Source organism: Malaclemys terrapin, chromosome 4 (genome assembly GCF_027887155.1).
Source record: "Malaclemys terrapin pileata isolate rMalTer1 chromosome 4, rMalTer1.hap1, whole genome shotgun sequence".
NCBI classification, from domain to species: domain Eukaryota; kingdom Metazoa; phylum Chordata; order Testudines; family Emydidae; genus Malaclemys; species Malaclemys terrapin.
In genome coordinates, this window is record NC_071508.1 from 26,474,142 (window position 1) to 26,490,199 (window position 16,058).

The window sequence follows — 16,058 nt, forward strand, 5'->3', positions numbered from 1 at the left end:
CGATTCCCCGGCAGAGCTAAGAACCCAACAGCTCTCTCCTCTCAGGTCACTGCTTTGGGAGGAAAAGGCAGCTCACCTGCAGAGACATTTCTTCCTCCAGGGTTCTCTACCAGGGAGCCTTCTCGAGTAGAACTGAGGGGCTCTGGACTTCAGGCAGGGACCGATGGCCCCAGAGCAAATATGTGGGGGACAGACATGGGTCCTTCAGGAACAGACTCAAGGCACTCAATCTATTTAGCTTAACCAACAGAAGGTTGAGGGGTGACTTGATCAAAGCCTATAAATACCTACATGGGGAACAAATCTTTGGCAACAGGTTCTTCAGTCTAACAGACAAAGGTCTGACACGACCCAATGGCTGGAAGTTGAAGCTAGACAAATTTAGGCTGGAAATACAGTGTACATTTTTTAATAGCGAGGGTACTTAACCCCTGGAACAACTTTACCCAAGGCAGCAGTGGGTTCTCCAACACTGGCCATCTTTAAATCGAGCCTGACTGTTTCCCTAAAGGATGTGTTCCAGTTCACACAGGCAGCCCTATGGAGGAGGTCAGATTAGCGGGGATGAGTACAGTCTCTTGTGACCATGGAATCTGTACCCCCTCCTCCCCCCATGAGCAGCCTGGCCCCACTTTACCCCCAGCCATTACAGAAGCCACAAGGAGGAGGCATGCACGCTGTTTGTAAAAAAGGCAACAATTTATTTCTGATATACTCATTATCAAAACAGGAAAAGACCTCGTGCGTCTGCCAGACCCCTCAGTGCCGGGACATGCTAATGCCGCGCTCTGTACAGAGACCTTCAAAGGCCAGAAGAACCTTATTTCAGTCCAGCTGAATATTGAGAACCGTCATTGGTTCGAAGAGGCCAAGTGCTTCCAGGACAGTCACAATCACGCAAGAACAAGCTTATTTATGAAAAAATAGATCTCTATATACATTATATACCCTCTGTTTATGTTACATAAATTAGAAGCAGGAGGAGAGCGTCTCATGGGGAAAGGGGATGTTATCACACTGAGGGGATGGGATTTGGGGGGCACGGAGGCGAACACCCCAGGAACAAGGAGGGAGGCTCTGCCTGATGCCCCGGCTACTGTCACGGTCCCTCCGGAGCCGTCTGAAATTCACAGTTCTCTCCGACTCCCCTTGGGCCAGTGCTGCTTGAAATTCTCTGCTTGGGCCATTCACAGAGCAGCAGGCTACTCATGCCAGCGCACAGCCCGCGTGGCTGGCAGCAGCCCCACGGCAGGCAGTGCGGAGAGGGCATGCTTGGCAAAGACACAGCGTTCAGTGCCCATTCTCTTCATTCCATCTATCGCACAGGGCGGCCAGTGCCCCTGTAGCTGGCACACCGGTGCATCCCACTTCCTGGACCACGGCTGACTGCAGCAGTAGCCAGGGCCCCCTGCTCTGCTCGCATGTTTGAAGTCCCCCAAATTCGATCATGAAGAACGGAGCATGTTCCTTCCACTCTTCCAGGCTTTGGGGACAGCCAGAGTCACTGTAATTCCACTTGGAAAGAAGAGTCCAGCAATGCAACAACAGAAATAATGGTTTACAATAACCTACTTGAGCCAAAATATCAGCTGTAGTTAGCTAGGTGCCAGCGGGTAACCAGCACATACACTTGTGCCCCTAGGAAGGGGCTGGAGGCTAACACACTGCCCAGGCCAGCAGCTTTGGGTTCCAACGTGTGACAAAAACTCTTGTCTAGGGAACATGGTTCAGTGCATTATGCCTTGGGTCTCACCCCTGGGCCAGACAGGCAGAGCCCGAGTCCTTGTAGGGCTCCCCTGGCTCCTTACTTTCGGTTCAATACTTCCTCCTCCTTCCAGCCGCTGGAGTTCTTCCCAAACTTGTAGACCAGCCGCCTCCCGTCGACCCGCTCCAGGATTTCCCGCTTGTAGTAGTACCTGGAAGGGAAGGAGGGGACATCAGCACCGGATGCAAGGCAGCCAAGTGAGCCAGTTTGGAGGCCATCTGGGAAGGGAAGAGCCTGAGGCTGGGGGCGCTGGGGGACGGAGGCTGGGACAGGAGCTGTCAGGGCAGGGTAGGGAAGCAGAGGAGGCAAAGCATGGGGCTTTGGGTGGAGGTAGGCCCTTGAGCCTTGGAGACAGGCTGGGGCTCCACTGCCCTGCAGCTCTTGGGCAGGACGGGGGAATCCCCTGACACCCACCTCATGGCCCGGCTCAGCTTCTCGTAGGTCATGCTGCTGTTCTTCTTCTTCTGCCCCCAGAGCTGAGCCACCGCCTCGGAGCGGAGGAACTTGAAGACGCCCTCGCGTCGGTCCTCCCACTTCATCAGCCCCTCGTTCAGCTCGGGGTGGAGCAGGATGTCCCGGATAAACTCCCACAGGTGAGTCCCTCTCGGGGCTGGAACAGAGAGAGGAGGGATGGTCCAGTTCAATGGGGGGCTCTGCAGAGCCGGGACCCCAGCAGGCTGGAGGAGGCTCTGCGGATAGTGCTGCCCAGGGCTGGGAGCGCCATGGTAACAGCGGCAGCTCCCTGCACCCTGGGAACAAATCAGCCCCCCACTCCATGGGTACAGATGGTCCAATAGGCAGCACAGCCTGTGTTGTACCTCCACATGGGAGCTCACTTGGGGGGCTGCAGCCCAGACAGGCTAGGCAGCTGTGACCCAGCCCCCAGGGGAGAATCTGTGGGTGGTGCAGTTACACAGATCCGCTGGCCCCATGCCGGCCCCCGTACAGGTGAGACAGGGGTCACAGCAGCTCAGGAGGCAACAGCAGCGCTGTAACAGCCACTGAGCAATAGTCCAGTGCCCAAACACCTTTGAGGATCAGTGCCTAAAGGCTGCACCGTGCAAGGTGCTGGGCCTCAACGTACTATGCGCTATGAACCTCCATCCTTCCTCCCACTTCCCCTCCACAAACACGGCTGAGACAACTGTCCTGGTCAATTCCAGGGCTGGCCATTAACTTCAGCCCCTGGACAAGCCAGGGCATAGCAACCCTAGCCCACAGGAGTCCCACTGGCCTCTCACGTACAGTGCTTGCTCTTCTTGGTCTCCAGGCAGTCTCTGTTCTCCTTGCTGAATTTCCGGGGCCTGCCTCTTTTCCGCTTCCCATGCTTGACGTCCTCTTTGTCATAGTCAGCAAAGCCATCTGGGCAGGAGGAGGTGGGACACGTTACTGGGCCTGTCTGGGTTTTATAGTGGGCCCACCCTGCCCCGTGGGGTCTGAGCAGCCTCAGCTCCTGGATCCTCCTTCTTTAGAAATACAAGGGGGGATGCCCATTGTAGTTCCCCAGGGACAGGTCCCCTCTGCAGGCTCAGGGAACTGCCAGTGTGCCTGACCTAACCAGCGGGTCCCTATTTAGCCATCCAGCGACAGGGCCCCTTCCCCCATCTCCTACACCTCGGGTTCCCCGGGATTCCCTGGGGAGAAGGCCTGGACACTAATTCGAATGGTCGCTATGGACTGCATCGTGCCCTGTTACGCTGAGCGTGGCACAGACACGCAGTCAAAGAAGCTCCCCATGCCAGGGGGTTTCTGACCGCTGCCTGTGGGAGCGAGGTGCACCTTGGCCAAGTCCCCAACCCCCATCCCAGCCCACGGTGCTGCTGGCATCCGTCCCATCGCCCATCTCTTCCCAGGTCACCATGGCACCAAGATTCTGCCAGCAGCTGCTGAGGCAGAGGATCTCAAAGGCAGATCACATCCCCTCCCTGTGCACAAAGCAGGGGCAGATGGAGGAGCACATGCAAAACCTAGAGCCAAAGTCAAGGTGACTTCCTGTCCAGGTTCCATTTAGTCCAGCCCACTGGAGGGCGGGAGATCTGGATAAAAGTTTCTGGGTTTGACCCATCCTGCCTGGATACCATGGCAATGAGTGCCTGGGAAGTTTCCACAACAGAAAGCTAAGGCAGGCCATCTTTAGCAGAGGTTAGATCTCACAGCCTCCTCCCCAGCCCAGGGGACCCAACTAAGCTCTCTCCAGTGGCAAGTGGCCTTTCCTTTCCCTCTCTGACCCGGGTTTTGTTCCAGCCTCGACCAGCCACAAACTCATCTCTGTCCCGGTCAGTCAGGAAGGAGGCGACTCACCGTCAGAGGAGAACAACTTCACTTCTGTCGGGTCGGGATCTATGTCACTTCCACCGGAGTCTTGAGAGTTGGGGCTGTGGGACATCCCGGTCCCTGGGGGGGGCAAAGCGGATAGGTTGGTTTTCCCATTATTCCCCTCCAGAAACGCTTCCAATCAGCAGAAAGCAGTTCTTCCAGCCAGACACACCAAACGCTCCCCAGCAGGTGGTCTGCCCTGGTATGGGTTTGGGGGGAACTCTCGCACGAAACAGGGCAGGGTCTCCAACTGTGTCCCCACCCCAGCGAACCACCCACGAAATGCGAGCAGACGCAGGGCCATCCAGGACTGATGGGAGAGCCCAAGCCCAAGCCCGCACCATGTCCAAGGATGTCCCGACACTGAGTGTGAGCAACGAGGGCTTTACCTGAGACAGAGATGTCAGAGCTGCCTGGAGACAGGGCACCGGAAATGTAGCTGAAGTCTGCCTGGTAGAAAGGGTTTGTGGATTTCATCTCCTCCAGGGATTCCTTCGTGCACAAGTTTCCCAGCTCTAGAAAGAGTGGAGGAGAGGGCAGGAAAGGGTGAGCCCCGTCCAGGTAACGGACATGCACACTGCAGGGGCCTCGAGGGACAAGTTGTGGCCAGGGTGCTTCTCTTACCAGAGTCCTGGAAGATCTCTTGGGAAGACATGTCCTCTTTCTCTAGCAGGTCAATGATCCAGGTCAGCTCATCCGAGACTGAGACTGCAAGAGGGAGGCGGATAGGAATTAATTGTATTTGACCAGTACGAAGGGCAAGGCACCTCCGCATGCTCTTCCTGTGGGCCCCTTCATGGGTTCCAGCTGTTCCTCCAACTTTTCTGGTGCAAGCCCTGCTACGCTCCCCAATATGCCACCCAAACCTCCCTTCTAACCGGAATCTCGGGATAGGAATGGGCCTTGCCCCGGGTTATAGGGCAGCAGTGACAGGGGACATGCCAATCTGGAAGCTCCAGGGAGGTGCCCGTCCCCAGCTCTGGCTGGCTAGGCAGGGCTGGTTTGCTGTGGGCCCTGCTGATGTGGGGCAGAGGAAGATCTGTGCTGGGGCACTGGCACTCACCGATCTCATGGAGGCGGGTGTAGAGCTCGTCCCCAAGCGGCCCGAAAATGAGCCGCAGCTGCTCCTGCGTGCAGTGGCAGAGCGTGTAGCCGTCCATGTTGCAGCAGGAGAAGTTGATGGCGCTGGCGTCATACTTGTTCTTCTCCACATGGTAGCCGATCCACTCCAGCACCTGCGCCTTGCTCCAGAAGTACGGGAGCTCGCCGAACCACGCCGGCTTCTCTGCTGGGGAGAAAGGAGCAGGGCTCAGGGGAGCTGCTCACCCGATGGGGCACCCGGCACCGGCTGGCTGGGCAGGGCTCTCAATGAGCCTATGTCACAAGGGGCGGGATTGGCTCTCCTGGGCACAGAGAGTCAGACGGGCGGGGGGGTTATCTTGCTTAGTCACTGTTGTACACCTGTCTCCTGCTCCTTTATCTCGGATTCTGCCTGACGGCAGGGCCCGAGGAAATGGCCGATGGCAGCGCTCAGCTCACAGCCCAGTCATTCCCCAAAGGGCACTGCAGCCCCGCCAGAGGGCATGAGGGACCCCACACACACCAATCCCAACCGCCCGAGAGTGATCTTCCCCTTCCGCTAGTCCCAGCTGGCCGGTGGCCCATCCGACCCAGTCCCCTGTCTCTGGCAGCAGACTAAACCCTGATGCTGCCGAGGAAGGACGCTGAACTCTCCACCTGCTCCCACAGCCCCCAATAATGCACCTGGGCAATGGGGTACACAAACTATAACGATAACACTTTGAACTTTTAAAACATCTTCCGCCCAGCCTCCCATGGGACACACACGTTAATAGGATAAGCCTGGCAGGCACTGCTCTAGAAGAGCTATTGAAAGTAGCATTTAGAGAAGGAAACTGAGGCACAGAGAGGGACAGGGACTTCCCCAGGTCACCCAGTAGCAGAGGTGGGAAGAGAACCCAGGTCTCCTAAAGCCCAGTCCTGTGTGCTAACTACTAGGCAACTCTGTCTGCCTTCTAGTCCAGGGGCGGGATTCCATCTGGTGATTAGCTTATGCCCTGACTCATTGTCACTGCAGGTCTCATGCCCAGCTCTGCCCCGTGGCACGCAGGCTCCGGCCCCACCTGTGGACTCCGCAGGCAGCGCGAGGTTGTCCTCCTTCCCCAGGTGGGCCAGCAGTTCCATGGGGGGCTGAGCCTCCTCCGGCTGGTACATGGCGCTGATGTAGTTAGAGAAGATGTTGCTGATCTCGCAGGATCCCGCCATAAAGCTCTCTGCCAAGAGATTGCATCTGTCAGCATGACTCCAGGCAGCGCTGCCTGCGGGATAAAGACCTTCCCAAGCCGGCACCTGAACCCTGGGCTGGGTACAGCCTGGGAGCACGGAGCCCGCCCCAGCCCCGCGGAGGGGACGGGGTTACAGCGAGCAGTCTGTGCATCTCCACGGTTCCCTAGAGCAGCACCCCGATTCCCCCTTCTGGGGCTTCAGGCCCAGGTTCCTCTGCGATCCGGGACAGCCGAGATCAGAGCCCAGCCTGCAGATTTCTAGCCGGGGGTCACCACATCAAAAAAGGTCAAGCCCTCACCAGACCATTATCAAGCACCCTATGTTCCTGGGGCCCATTGCTGACCTTCCACTGTAAAAGGGAACAGAGACAGACTTCCCCTGGGCTGCAGGCTGCGTCCCAACCAGCTTAGTGCTTTCAGCAAGCTGCTGATTGAGCACCAGGATGAGAACAAGCAGCTGTCATTGGTTCCAAGGCCTCCTTCCATCCAGGCTGTAAGTCTGATAGCACCTGGCCAGGAGGAAGGGGATGCGCAGTGGGGCTAGGGTGGATGGGACTCGGAGTCTCCTGCTTAGCAGGTTCATCACGCTGTCATTTGCAGAGAGCTGTGGGTTTGGCTGCTCCGCCAGGAAAGAGGCCATGTGAAAAATCGGTCATCACCTCTCACCCCATGGCCCCATCTCCCAAAGCACCCCAGCCCCCGTGCAGCCCAGGGGCACCCGGCCAGCCACACTTGCTCCCTCCCACCGGCTCCCCAGAGCCCAGTCCTTGAACCCAGCCTTAAATGAGCCAGAAAAGCAACTGTCCCGGCATGGACAGGCCTGCCCAGGCGTGGAAAGCTGGCGAGCAGGAATGCTGACACTCACCTGGCTCAGCCCAGGGCGGCTGAGGTCTGTGCTGGTGCTTTCTACCCCTAGTGCCCAAAGGGCTTGTGGCACGTTTGGCCAACAGGTGGCTGGCGAATAAGGAGCAGCATCCCCCAGCTAGCGCAGGGGGCACAAACACCTCCACCCTCGGGAAAAGGTAACAGCACCTTTAAAGCACAGAGCACAAAGGCTTTGATACCTACCACAGTGCCCCCAGCAGCAGCAGTTAATCCACAGGCAGCGAAGGGAGCTTGTAAATACTCCAGGTGCACCACTGGCTTCTAACCACTACTCATCTGTGCCTGAGCCCTTAGCGCCTATCCCTATAGGCGGCCCCTCCCGGGTGTCTCGCCTTATATAGCGTGTCTGCGGTAACATGATCTCACGGCTCTAGGGGAATTCCTAGCCCAAGTATTCAAGCTCCCAGCTCCATCGGATTTGCATAATAGGTGCCACTGGCCCCATGCCAGCGCTTTCTTGCCGGGAAATCAGGGCTGGCCAGTTTAATGATTGTCAAAGCCCTCGCCCGGCCTGTGCCAGCGTCTCACCCCTCTCACCATGTTTTTCTCTCTTTCTAATCTTACGTGTTTGTTTGCTCACAAAAGCAGGTTAATCGGCTGCCTCCTCCCTGCCAGGAATAGCAGCCATGTAAGGGGCTGGCGTGCCAGCCGGGCCTCTCCCTGCCAGGAGCCCAGCACAGGGAGAAGGGGGCAGCTGGCCAGACAAACCTGAACTCTGGCCCCCACCAATATGCGGCTCCCATTGGCTGAGCTAAGAACCTCCGCAACAGCTCCGGATCCCCCAAAAGTCTAGAGTTCGGGTTCAGCCCGGCCCTCGTAAGTGACCCTTCTAAAATGGGCACTGCACCGCCTGGAGTGGAACCACGCCAGACCGTTAGAGGAGGGGCCCGTTCGCCGCTTGGCCAGCCTGATGCAGTGACAGCGCCTCCAGAGCCAGGGCAGTGCCACTGGGCGAGACAGGCCCTAAGCCTCCCCCAGCCAGGCCCGGAGCTGGCTGGGTCCTGGGGGGCAGCTGGTTTGACCAGAGAATGGTGTACATCGGGCGATGGGAAGAGAGGATTTTCCTTATTCTGCTATTTCCGATGTATGCATGGATTTATTTCTGACCAGCTCCAGCTGGGGTGGGGTCCCTCCTGCCCATTCCCGCCCCTCCACTTCCCAGGTGCTGGAGAGGGCTGTTTGTCCCAGCCCTGCCAAAGTCCGTGGCATCTCGCTCACACTCACACACGACCGGGCTGGAGTGGACATGCGGGGGATTCTTTACTGAGGCTGCGGGTCACGGACGGATCCCGTGGTTCTCTCCAGCTCTCCAGCTCCCCGCCTGCACTGCTTAGTGTCACCACACACAGGCTGAATCCTGGCCTGGAAGGGACGGCTGAGTGTGCGACAACACATACGTATACACCCAGATGCGGCACAATGTGTGCACACACACACATGCACGCACACACACATGCACACACACGCACACATGCATCACAGCACTCTCACACCGAGCGCTGCACCATTTGTTAGCCTGAAAAGTCAATGTTTCCAGGTGGCCCGAGTTTAGTCCCCGCTGTGGCTGTGAACAGCCCACCTAACCGGCCGCTCCCGTCACAGGCGTTTCACACCTCCGCCCAGTGACATCACACCTGGTTACCCCACTTCTGGGAAAGTTGCCATGGCCTCGGTGTTACCTGGGCCTGTGACGCCATCCAAGAGGCAGCAGGTCAAACTGGCTAATGACCTAGCCTCATTTCATTGTTCTTCAGGACAGTCATTAGCGCGTTGTGTGCGATGGGGATGCCGCCCGGCCTTTTGCTTTCTGGGCACTACACCTTAACTCACGGAGGCTCCCGCTGTGCGCCCCCCACCCCCACGCCTCTCCTGGAGGCTCAGCTGCAGGCTTCGCTCCGTTTGCCTGCATCTGAAAGCGAGACAGTTTTGGCTGAAGAGGCTGACGGCACAATTAGGGTGAGATGTTTTCCCTCTTCCATGGCATTTCAACTGCCCCAGCCCCTGTGTCATAGACTCATAGAATACCAGGGTTGGAAGGGACCTCAGGAGGGCATCTAGTCCAACCCCCTGCTCAAAGCAGGACCCTCAGTATCCCTCTCTTCCAACTGAGGTTCAGCTAACCCAGTAACTAGCTTCTAGACCACCCTTCCTACCCTTTCACCCAAGAGTCCAAAACCAGCTTATAACTCCCCCCCCCCCCACCGAGATCACTCCCCTCTGCCACTGAAATGCAGCCCCCTTGGGGTGGAACAGCAGCCCCAGGCAGCATGGGGCGGGGAGTTGAAATCGCAGGACTTTCTCACGGCCCTGCTCTCAGGATGTGACCCAGTGGGAAACATGCCCCATTGTATAATCCCTGCACTCCCCGGCCCCAAATCCAACTTGTCCCACAGGTCCGAGCTGGAGAAGCCGCTTTTGTCCCAGCATAGCCTGGAGCCTGCCCAGGAACTGAGCAGCCGCAGAGCTGGGCTGAGCTCCAAAGTTCCCCTGGGGTTGACTTAGGGAGCAGCAGTGGCCAGATGTGCTGATACTGCCCATGCTGTTATCTCTGTCCCACTCACACCTATACACCTGCAGGACAACAGGTGCATCTGACACACAAGCCCTGGGCCTCATTGCCCTCTGGTGGGCAAGTCTGGCATAGCGTCCTTTTGGGGGCACCCTCAGCAGCCACCTGGACTTAAAGAGAGTGATTTGTACAGTGTGGAAAATGTGCCCCCGGATGAGGCAGCCGAGCACCCCAAGAGGCATTGCTGCTGCAAAGGGCTGTTTGTGCAGGCAGGGGCCGGTTTGCAGAGGCTGCTGACTGTGTGTTCGAGCTGGAGGGTACCGATGCCTGTCAGCGGGTTTCGAAATGTGTTTCCAGTCTGCTATGGAACAACAACGAAAGCTTTCCGAGGAACTGCGTCAGAGGAGAGGGATACGCGGCCAGAGCCGAGTGGTGAGGGCGCTGCTGGGGTAGTCCTGCTCTGGACCTTGCTCTGGAGTTCTAGCTCCAATTGGCCTGTGTGTAATTGAACTTTTAGCCACAGGACTAAGCCCCTCCCTGCACAGTCCCTAGGATCCCTGTTCCCATACCTTTCCCCCGCTCGTGGCTGTTTGCTACAGAAGACCGTTAGGAGGCGCTGGGCCCACGTTTTCAAGCTTTTCCTTGTAACCACAAGGGCTAGAAATGGGACTTTCATTTGAAAAATGCAAGCCGAGTATCTCATGAAATCATAGGACTCCAGGAGCTGGACCTTGAAGGACCCCCGCCCCCTAAATAGCACAAGGCTCATGATACAAAGAAAGGCTGGACTGCTCTCACGCTCCCCAAACTTGGGGGGTGATAGCTGAGCCCTCCCGGGCAATGTTCCCCAACTCTGCAGCGCAGTGCTGCCTGCAGTCTGTCAGAGCGAGGTCACTGCAGTGTAAGATATGCATGCTGACTCACAGCTTTTAGCATAGCTGGGGTTTGTTGGTGGAGGGTGGGGGAAGGGGAGGAGCGGGTGAGATGGGGGGTGGAGAGACAGGGAGGGTGCCCAGGATGAGCTGATCGATTGGCAGGTTTACTTGGAACATTTCGTGTTCTCACCTAGCTGGGCTGAGCTTGGTGCCGACAGGATGGATCCAGCCAGGAGGCTGCTGAGAGCAGCACTGTGCCTGAGACCTGACCGTGTGTGTATGTGTGTGTGTGAGAGAGAGAGACCTGGTGGAGGTGTGTATGTGTGTGTGTAACCTGGAGGGGTGTATGTGTGACCCAGCAGCACAGTTGTGTGTGTTTGTTTGTGTGTGTGTGTGTGATGCAGGAAGGCGGTTGTATATGTGTTTGACCTGATAGGGCAGGTGTGTGCGACCCAGTGGGGCTTGTGTGTGTATGTGTGCGCGCACGAGAGAGAGAGAGATATGTCATGGCCTCCGGCACTTTGTCCTCGAGAACGTCCCGCAGTGGCCTGTGCGAGGCTGGTGCTAATTGTTCCCTGGGGCGGCCGGTGAGGGCAGTGGCGTCCCAGCACTGTGCATGCTGCCGGGAAGCCTTGTCCCTGAGCAATGGGCTGTCGCTGCGCCATGCTGCAAGCCGCCCATCACTCCCAGTGCCCGATTGTGGTGAGGGAGTATCCTGGCCCCTCTCTCCTGGGAGCTCTCTGGGAGAGCAGCTCTCCCGGGCATCCCACCTCCTGCCAGCCAATGGTGCTGTCGGCTCTCGCTCTGGACGGACCATCTTTCCCGTGTGCCACTCTCGCAGGGCAATACTGGAGCCTGTGCGCGGACCTAGCAGCTGCTCAAAGCAGGACCTGCCAGGCTTTCTAAGGCATGGGTTGGCTCTGCCATCGAGGCTGGCACTCAGGAGGCCTGTGTGACCCCGGCGTGTCCCTCAGTTCACTCAATCCCTTCGCTAAAGTCTTTCCCAAATCCCGCTGAGCTCACCTTCCCCATAACAGCTTGTGGCAGTGAGTTCCACAGGCTGGTAATCAACCCAGATTGGGAGAGAGGAGCCAGATGGTCCGTGAGCTGGAAGTCACAGCACTGCACAGACATTGCCCGTGGTGGGCACTGGGCTCCTGGGCATGGGGACAGACTCAGCAGAAAGCACCCTCTCTGCCCCCAGCCTTTGGTATGGCTGAGAGACCAGGCATGCTGAGCAGAGCCTAGGGTGACCAGATGTCCCGATTTTATAGGGACAGTCCCAATTTTTGGGTCTTTTTCTTATATAAGCTCCTATTGCCCCCCCACCCCTTGTCCTGATTTTTCACATTTGCTGTCTGGTCACCCTAGCAGAGCCACTCCAGGCTGGGCACACCAGAGGCTATGCCAGTATCGATGTGGAGGCACGGGAGATGGGAGCATAGGCTACAGAATGTCGTGAGACCAGTCAGCTCAGGATACCGTGGGTGTGTGGGCATCACACCCAGCTCACCGTCTGTCTAATGGCTGGTCCCAGTGACTAGGACAGCCAGCTGCTCACTCAGGCACACCCTGGCAAGCTTCTCTCTAGCTTGTGAGGAGAGGCCTGTGTTTCTGGTCCTGAAGGGCCAGGGTTCGAGTCCTGCTAGGGCCTATCTTTGTGCAGAGGTGGTTTGTTACAGATGCTGACTCTAGCTAGTTGGCTGCTGCTAACTTGCTCCAGGCAGGATGGGCCTGAGTGCATGGGCCTAGGGAGCATCCCCTGCTGGGCCACTGAATTCAGCATAGACCTGCCAGCTAGGGGACACCTGCTGTGCTGCTCGTGGGCCCAACTGCACCCAGGGCTGAGTGGGAATTTCCATGCTGGGGAGATCAGCCACACCCCCTCGGCAGAGCCACTGGCTCCCTGGAATGCAGGAGAACCAGCCCCATGCATGCGCCTGCTCACTGCTCCTCCCCAACCAGCCAAGTCGCACGCCCGCGTGGGGAACTGCCCTTGCCCTCCCAAACAACGTCCTGCTGGGAAGAGGGCAGGCTACTGAGAAAATGCACCCAGAATCCGACACCCCAACACATGCGGCCTCTGGTCAGCGGTTCTCAACCCGCAGCCTGCGAGCTGCATGCGGCCCAATTAGCACACAGCTGTGGCCCCAGGAGTCTGCTAAAGGCTGCTGGGCCATGTGGCGGCGGGGGGCTGGGGTCGGGGGCTACCACCCAGCCCCACGCGACTGGGTCCAGGGTCCCTGCCGCCTGGCCCCCCCCACCCAGGGCTCTGCTCCTGGCCCCACTCTGTGGAGGGGTCTCTGGGCGGGAGGCGCTGGGCATAGGGGTCTGTGGGGAGGTTCGGGGGAGGGGGGAGAGGGGAGCGCTGTGGTTCTCAACCTGCAGCCCAGGTATCACATTGTAGGCCACAGCCCACAATGATAAATAGGTTGAGAACCACTGTGTGACTCACCATCCGCTGGGACGAGCCCAGACCAGAGCATAACTGCCTGAGCAGAGGTTTCAGTGGCCCAGGGTCAGGTGCTGCTGCTGGTCAGGGATTCAGCGCAATACAAGCTGCCCATGGCGGCCGCCCCTGCCCTTCACCCTTCCTGATGGTGCTACCTGAGGAAATGCCCTTCTCTGGGTTAATCTAGTGTAGCTCAGAGGGTGGCACCAGGCACCTCCCATCACTAAAGCCCCATCTTTCAGCGGCCCCCTTGGGATGGCATGTCTAGTGCTTAGAGCAGGTGATGGGGTGCCAAGAGGCCTATTTTAGGCAACCTTGGGCAAGTCCTGTCCCTTCTCCGTGACTCAGTTTCCCCATCTGTATCACCTATCTTGCTGTGGCTTGGAAAGCTGCTTAACTCACTGCATGGCACGCGCGTTGAGATCCTTGATCGGCCTGCAGTTCCCATCCCCCATTCCCAGTGCACACCTGAAGGCATTTCCCAGGAGAGATTTCTGCCTCTGGAGCTGCTCAGCTGGGATTCAGGCAGTTGGCACTGGAAAGGGGCCAGCACAGCCCCCCAGGAGCTCTCCAGCCAACCTGAGCCCATCCCCAGCTCCGGGGCCAGGGATCCCGAGTCCCAGAGATCACAGAGCAAAGGCTAGGTGCTGAAATAACCTTGACACTGAAACTGACAAGGGTGGATGCAGAGCCAGACTGCACACCCATCGCACACACGGCTCCCCACAGACATTCCCAGCGTGGAGGTCCAGCATTGGTGAACCAGGGGCAGCTACTTGGGGACAGGACCTGGGCACAGCCCTGCAAGGAGGCAAATCCTGCTGCTGCCCACAGCGCAGCAAAGCTGATGGGCCAGGCCGGACGGTGCCCAGGGATGGGGAGTTGGGCGCGCTGTGTACAGATGCTTCTCTGTCATTGTACCGCGCAGGGTGGGGGCGTTCAGCGGGACGGGGCTCGGTGATTGGACAGATGAAGCTTCTCATGCCTGGATCCAAACAAATCTTTGCTCACAGCGAGTGCTGTGTCAGCCAGCATCTGCCACGTGGCCCTGTCCCTCACCCCACGCCTCTGCCAGGGTGTCAGGGACAGGCGTGGGGGCACGGGCCAGTGGAGACTCAAAGCAGGGGTCACTTGGCTGCCCCTCGCTAGCCCGATAGGTAGGCTGGTGCTGCTCACAGCCCTTTCAGCACAGTACCCAGCAGAGCAGGGGCAGCATTTGATAGGGATACTAGTGCTGCCTGCCCTGCGCTTTTAAAGATGTCCCGGGGCCACCTCTGCTGACCCTTGCCTTTGCCGCACCCCTGCTATGGCAGAGGTGACTGGAGTAGCTTCTGGCTTTATTTTAGCAAAGCTTTTGATACGGTCGCCCACAGTATTCTTGCCAACAAGTTAAAGAAGTATGGATTGGATGAAGGGACTATAAGGTGGAGAGAAAGCTGGCTAGATCGTCGGGCTCAACGGGTAGTGATCAATGGCTCCATGTCTAGTTGGCAGCCAGTATCAAGCGGAGTGCCCCAATGGTTGGTCCTGGGGCCGGTTTTGTTCAATATCTTCATTAATGATCTGGAGGATGGTGTGGACTGCACTCTCGGCAAGTTTGCAGATGACACTAAACTGGGAGGAGTGGTAGATACGCTGGAGGGTAGGGATAGGATACAGAGGGACCTAGACAAATTAGAGGATTGGGCCAAAAGAAATCTGATGAGGTTCAACAAGGACAAGTGCAGAGTCCTGCACTTAGGACAGAAGAATCCCATGCACTGCTACAGACTAGGGACAGAGTGGCTAAATGGCAGTTCTGCAGAAAAGGACCTAGGGGTTACAGTGGACGAGAAGCTGGATATGAGTCAACAGTGTGCCCTTGTTGCCAAGAAGGCTAACGGCATTTTGGGCTGTATAAGTAGGGGCATTGCCAGCAGATCGAGGGACGTGATCATTCCCCTCTATTTGGCATTGGTGAGGCCTCATCTGGAGTACTGTGTCCAGTTTTGGGCCCCACACTACAAGAAGGATGTGGAAATATTGGAAAGAGTCCAGCGGAGGGCAACAAAATGATTAGGGGTCTGGAGCACATGACTTATGAGGAGAGGCTGAGGGAACTGGGATTGTTTAGTCTGCAGAAGAGAAGAATGAGGGGGGATTTGATAGCTGCTTTCAACTACCTGAAAGGAGGTTCCAAAGAGGATGGATCTAGATAGTTCTCAATGGTACCAGATGACAGAACAAGGAGTAATGGTCTCAAGTTGCAGTGGGGGAGGTTTAGGTTGGATATTAGGAAAAACTTTTTCACTAGAAGGGTGGTGAAGCAGTGGAATGGGTTACCTAAGGAGGTGGTGGAATCTCAGAGCTCGCACAGGATCACACCAGGCAGAGCTTGGGACAGAGCCCAGAGACCTGATCTAAGGCAGCCAAACCTCAGCCACACCGCCTTTCAGGAGGAGCATGCCAACTATGTGCTTGTGCAACCCACACTAACACAGCATGGCTCTCTGGCACCCCGTAGTGGCTACAGTAAGTAGAGAGGTTTATGAATCTGCGACTACCTCCATACAGGGCTGTTTAGCTCAATCAAGTCCTTCCAGCTTGCTGGCTGGCGAGCTAGAGGCTAGCCTTGGGCAGAACTCAGCTGGGCTCCCCAGCCCAAAAGGGACAGGTTAGATGTTGCTCGTGGCAGTTCTGTCAGGTTTAATAGCATTGGACTATGCTGGGGACTAGGAAATCAATGCCAGGGCCCCCAGACACCTCCATTTCCCCTAATAAACCAGCCATCATAACTAACCACCCAGCCCAACCACTCCAGCTCCCCCCAGCCCATGGCACCGAAGACACCAGAGTCAGGAGGGGGCAGAGGGGGATTTATGGTGGCTTCTTAGGGTTGCCCCCGGCCAGTTTTTCTACTGCCTTGCTGGTCACTGGATGTAATGTGCTGGGCTTTTCGCTTCGTGCACTC

General features: G+C 57.4%; 1 protein-coding gene across 2 annotated transcripts; it reads right to left on the reverse strand.

Moving 5' to 3' along the window:
* Positions 1-677: 677 nt before the first annotated feature.
* ELF3 (E74 like ETS transcription factor 3) lies at positions 678-7,571 on the reverse strand. 2 transcript variants are annotated; one of them, XM_054028238.1, is made up of 9 exons: positions 7,456-7,571; positions 6,226-6,375; positions 5,145-5,366; positions 4,706-4,789; positions 4,471-4,596; positions 4,067-4,159; positions 3,011-3,127; positions 2,180-2,375; positions 678-1,916 (listed from the first exon to the last, which is right to left on the reverse strand). In XM_054028238.1, the coding sequence occupies exons 2-9, from the start codon at positions 6,365-6,367 to the stop codon at positions 1,805-1,807; spliced, it is 1,092 nt and encodes a 363-aa protein (XP_053884213.1). In that variant the 5' UTR covers positions 6,368-6,375; positions 7,456-7,571; the 3' UTR covers positions 678-1,804. The 2 variants fall into 2 exon arrangements, with proteins under 2 accessions (XP_053884213.1, XP_053884212.1); XM_054028237.1 differs by having other exon boundaries at positions 5,145-5,369.
* Between the last annotated feature and the right edge of the window lie 8,487 nt (positions 7,572-16,058).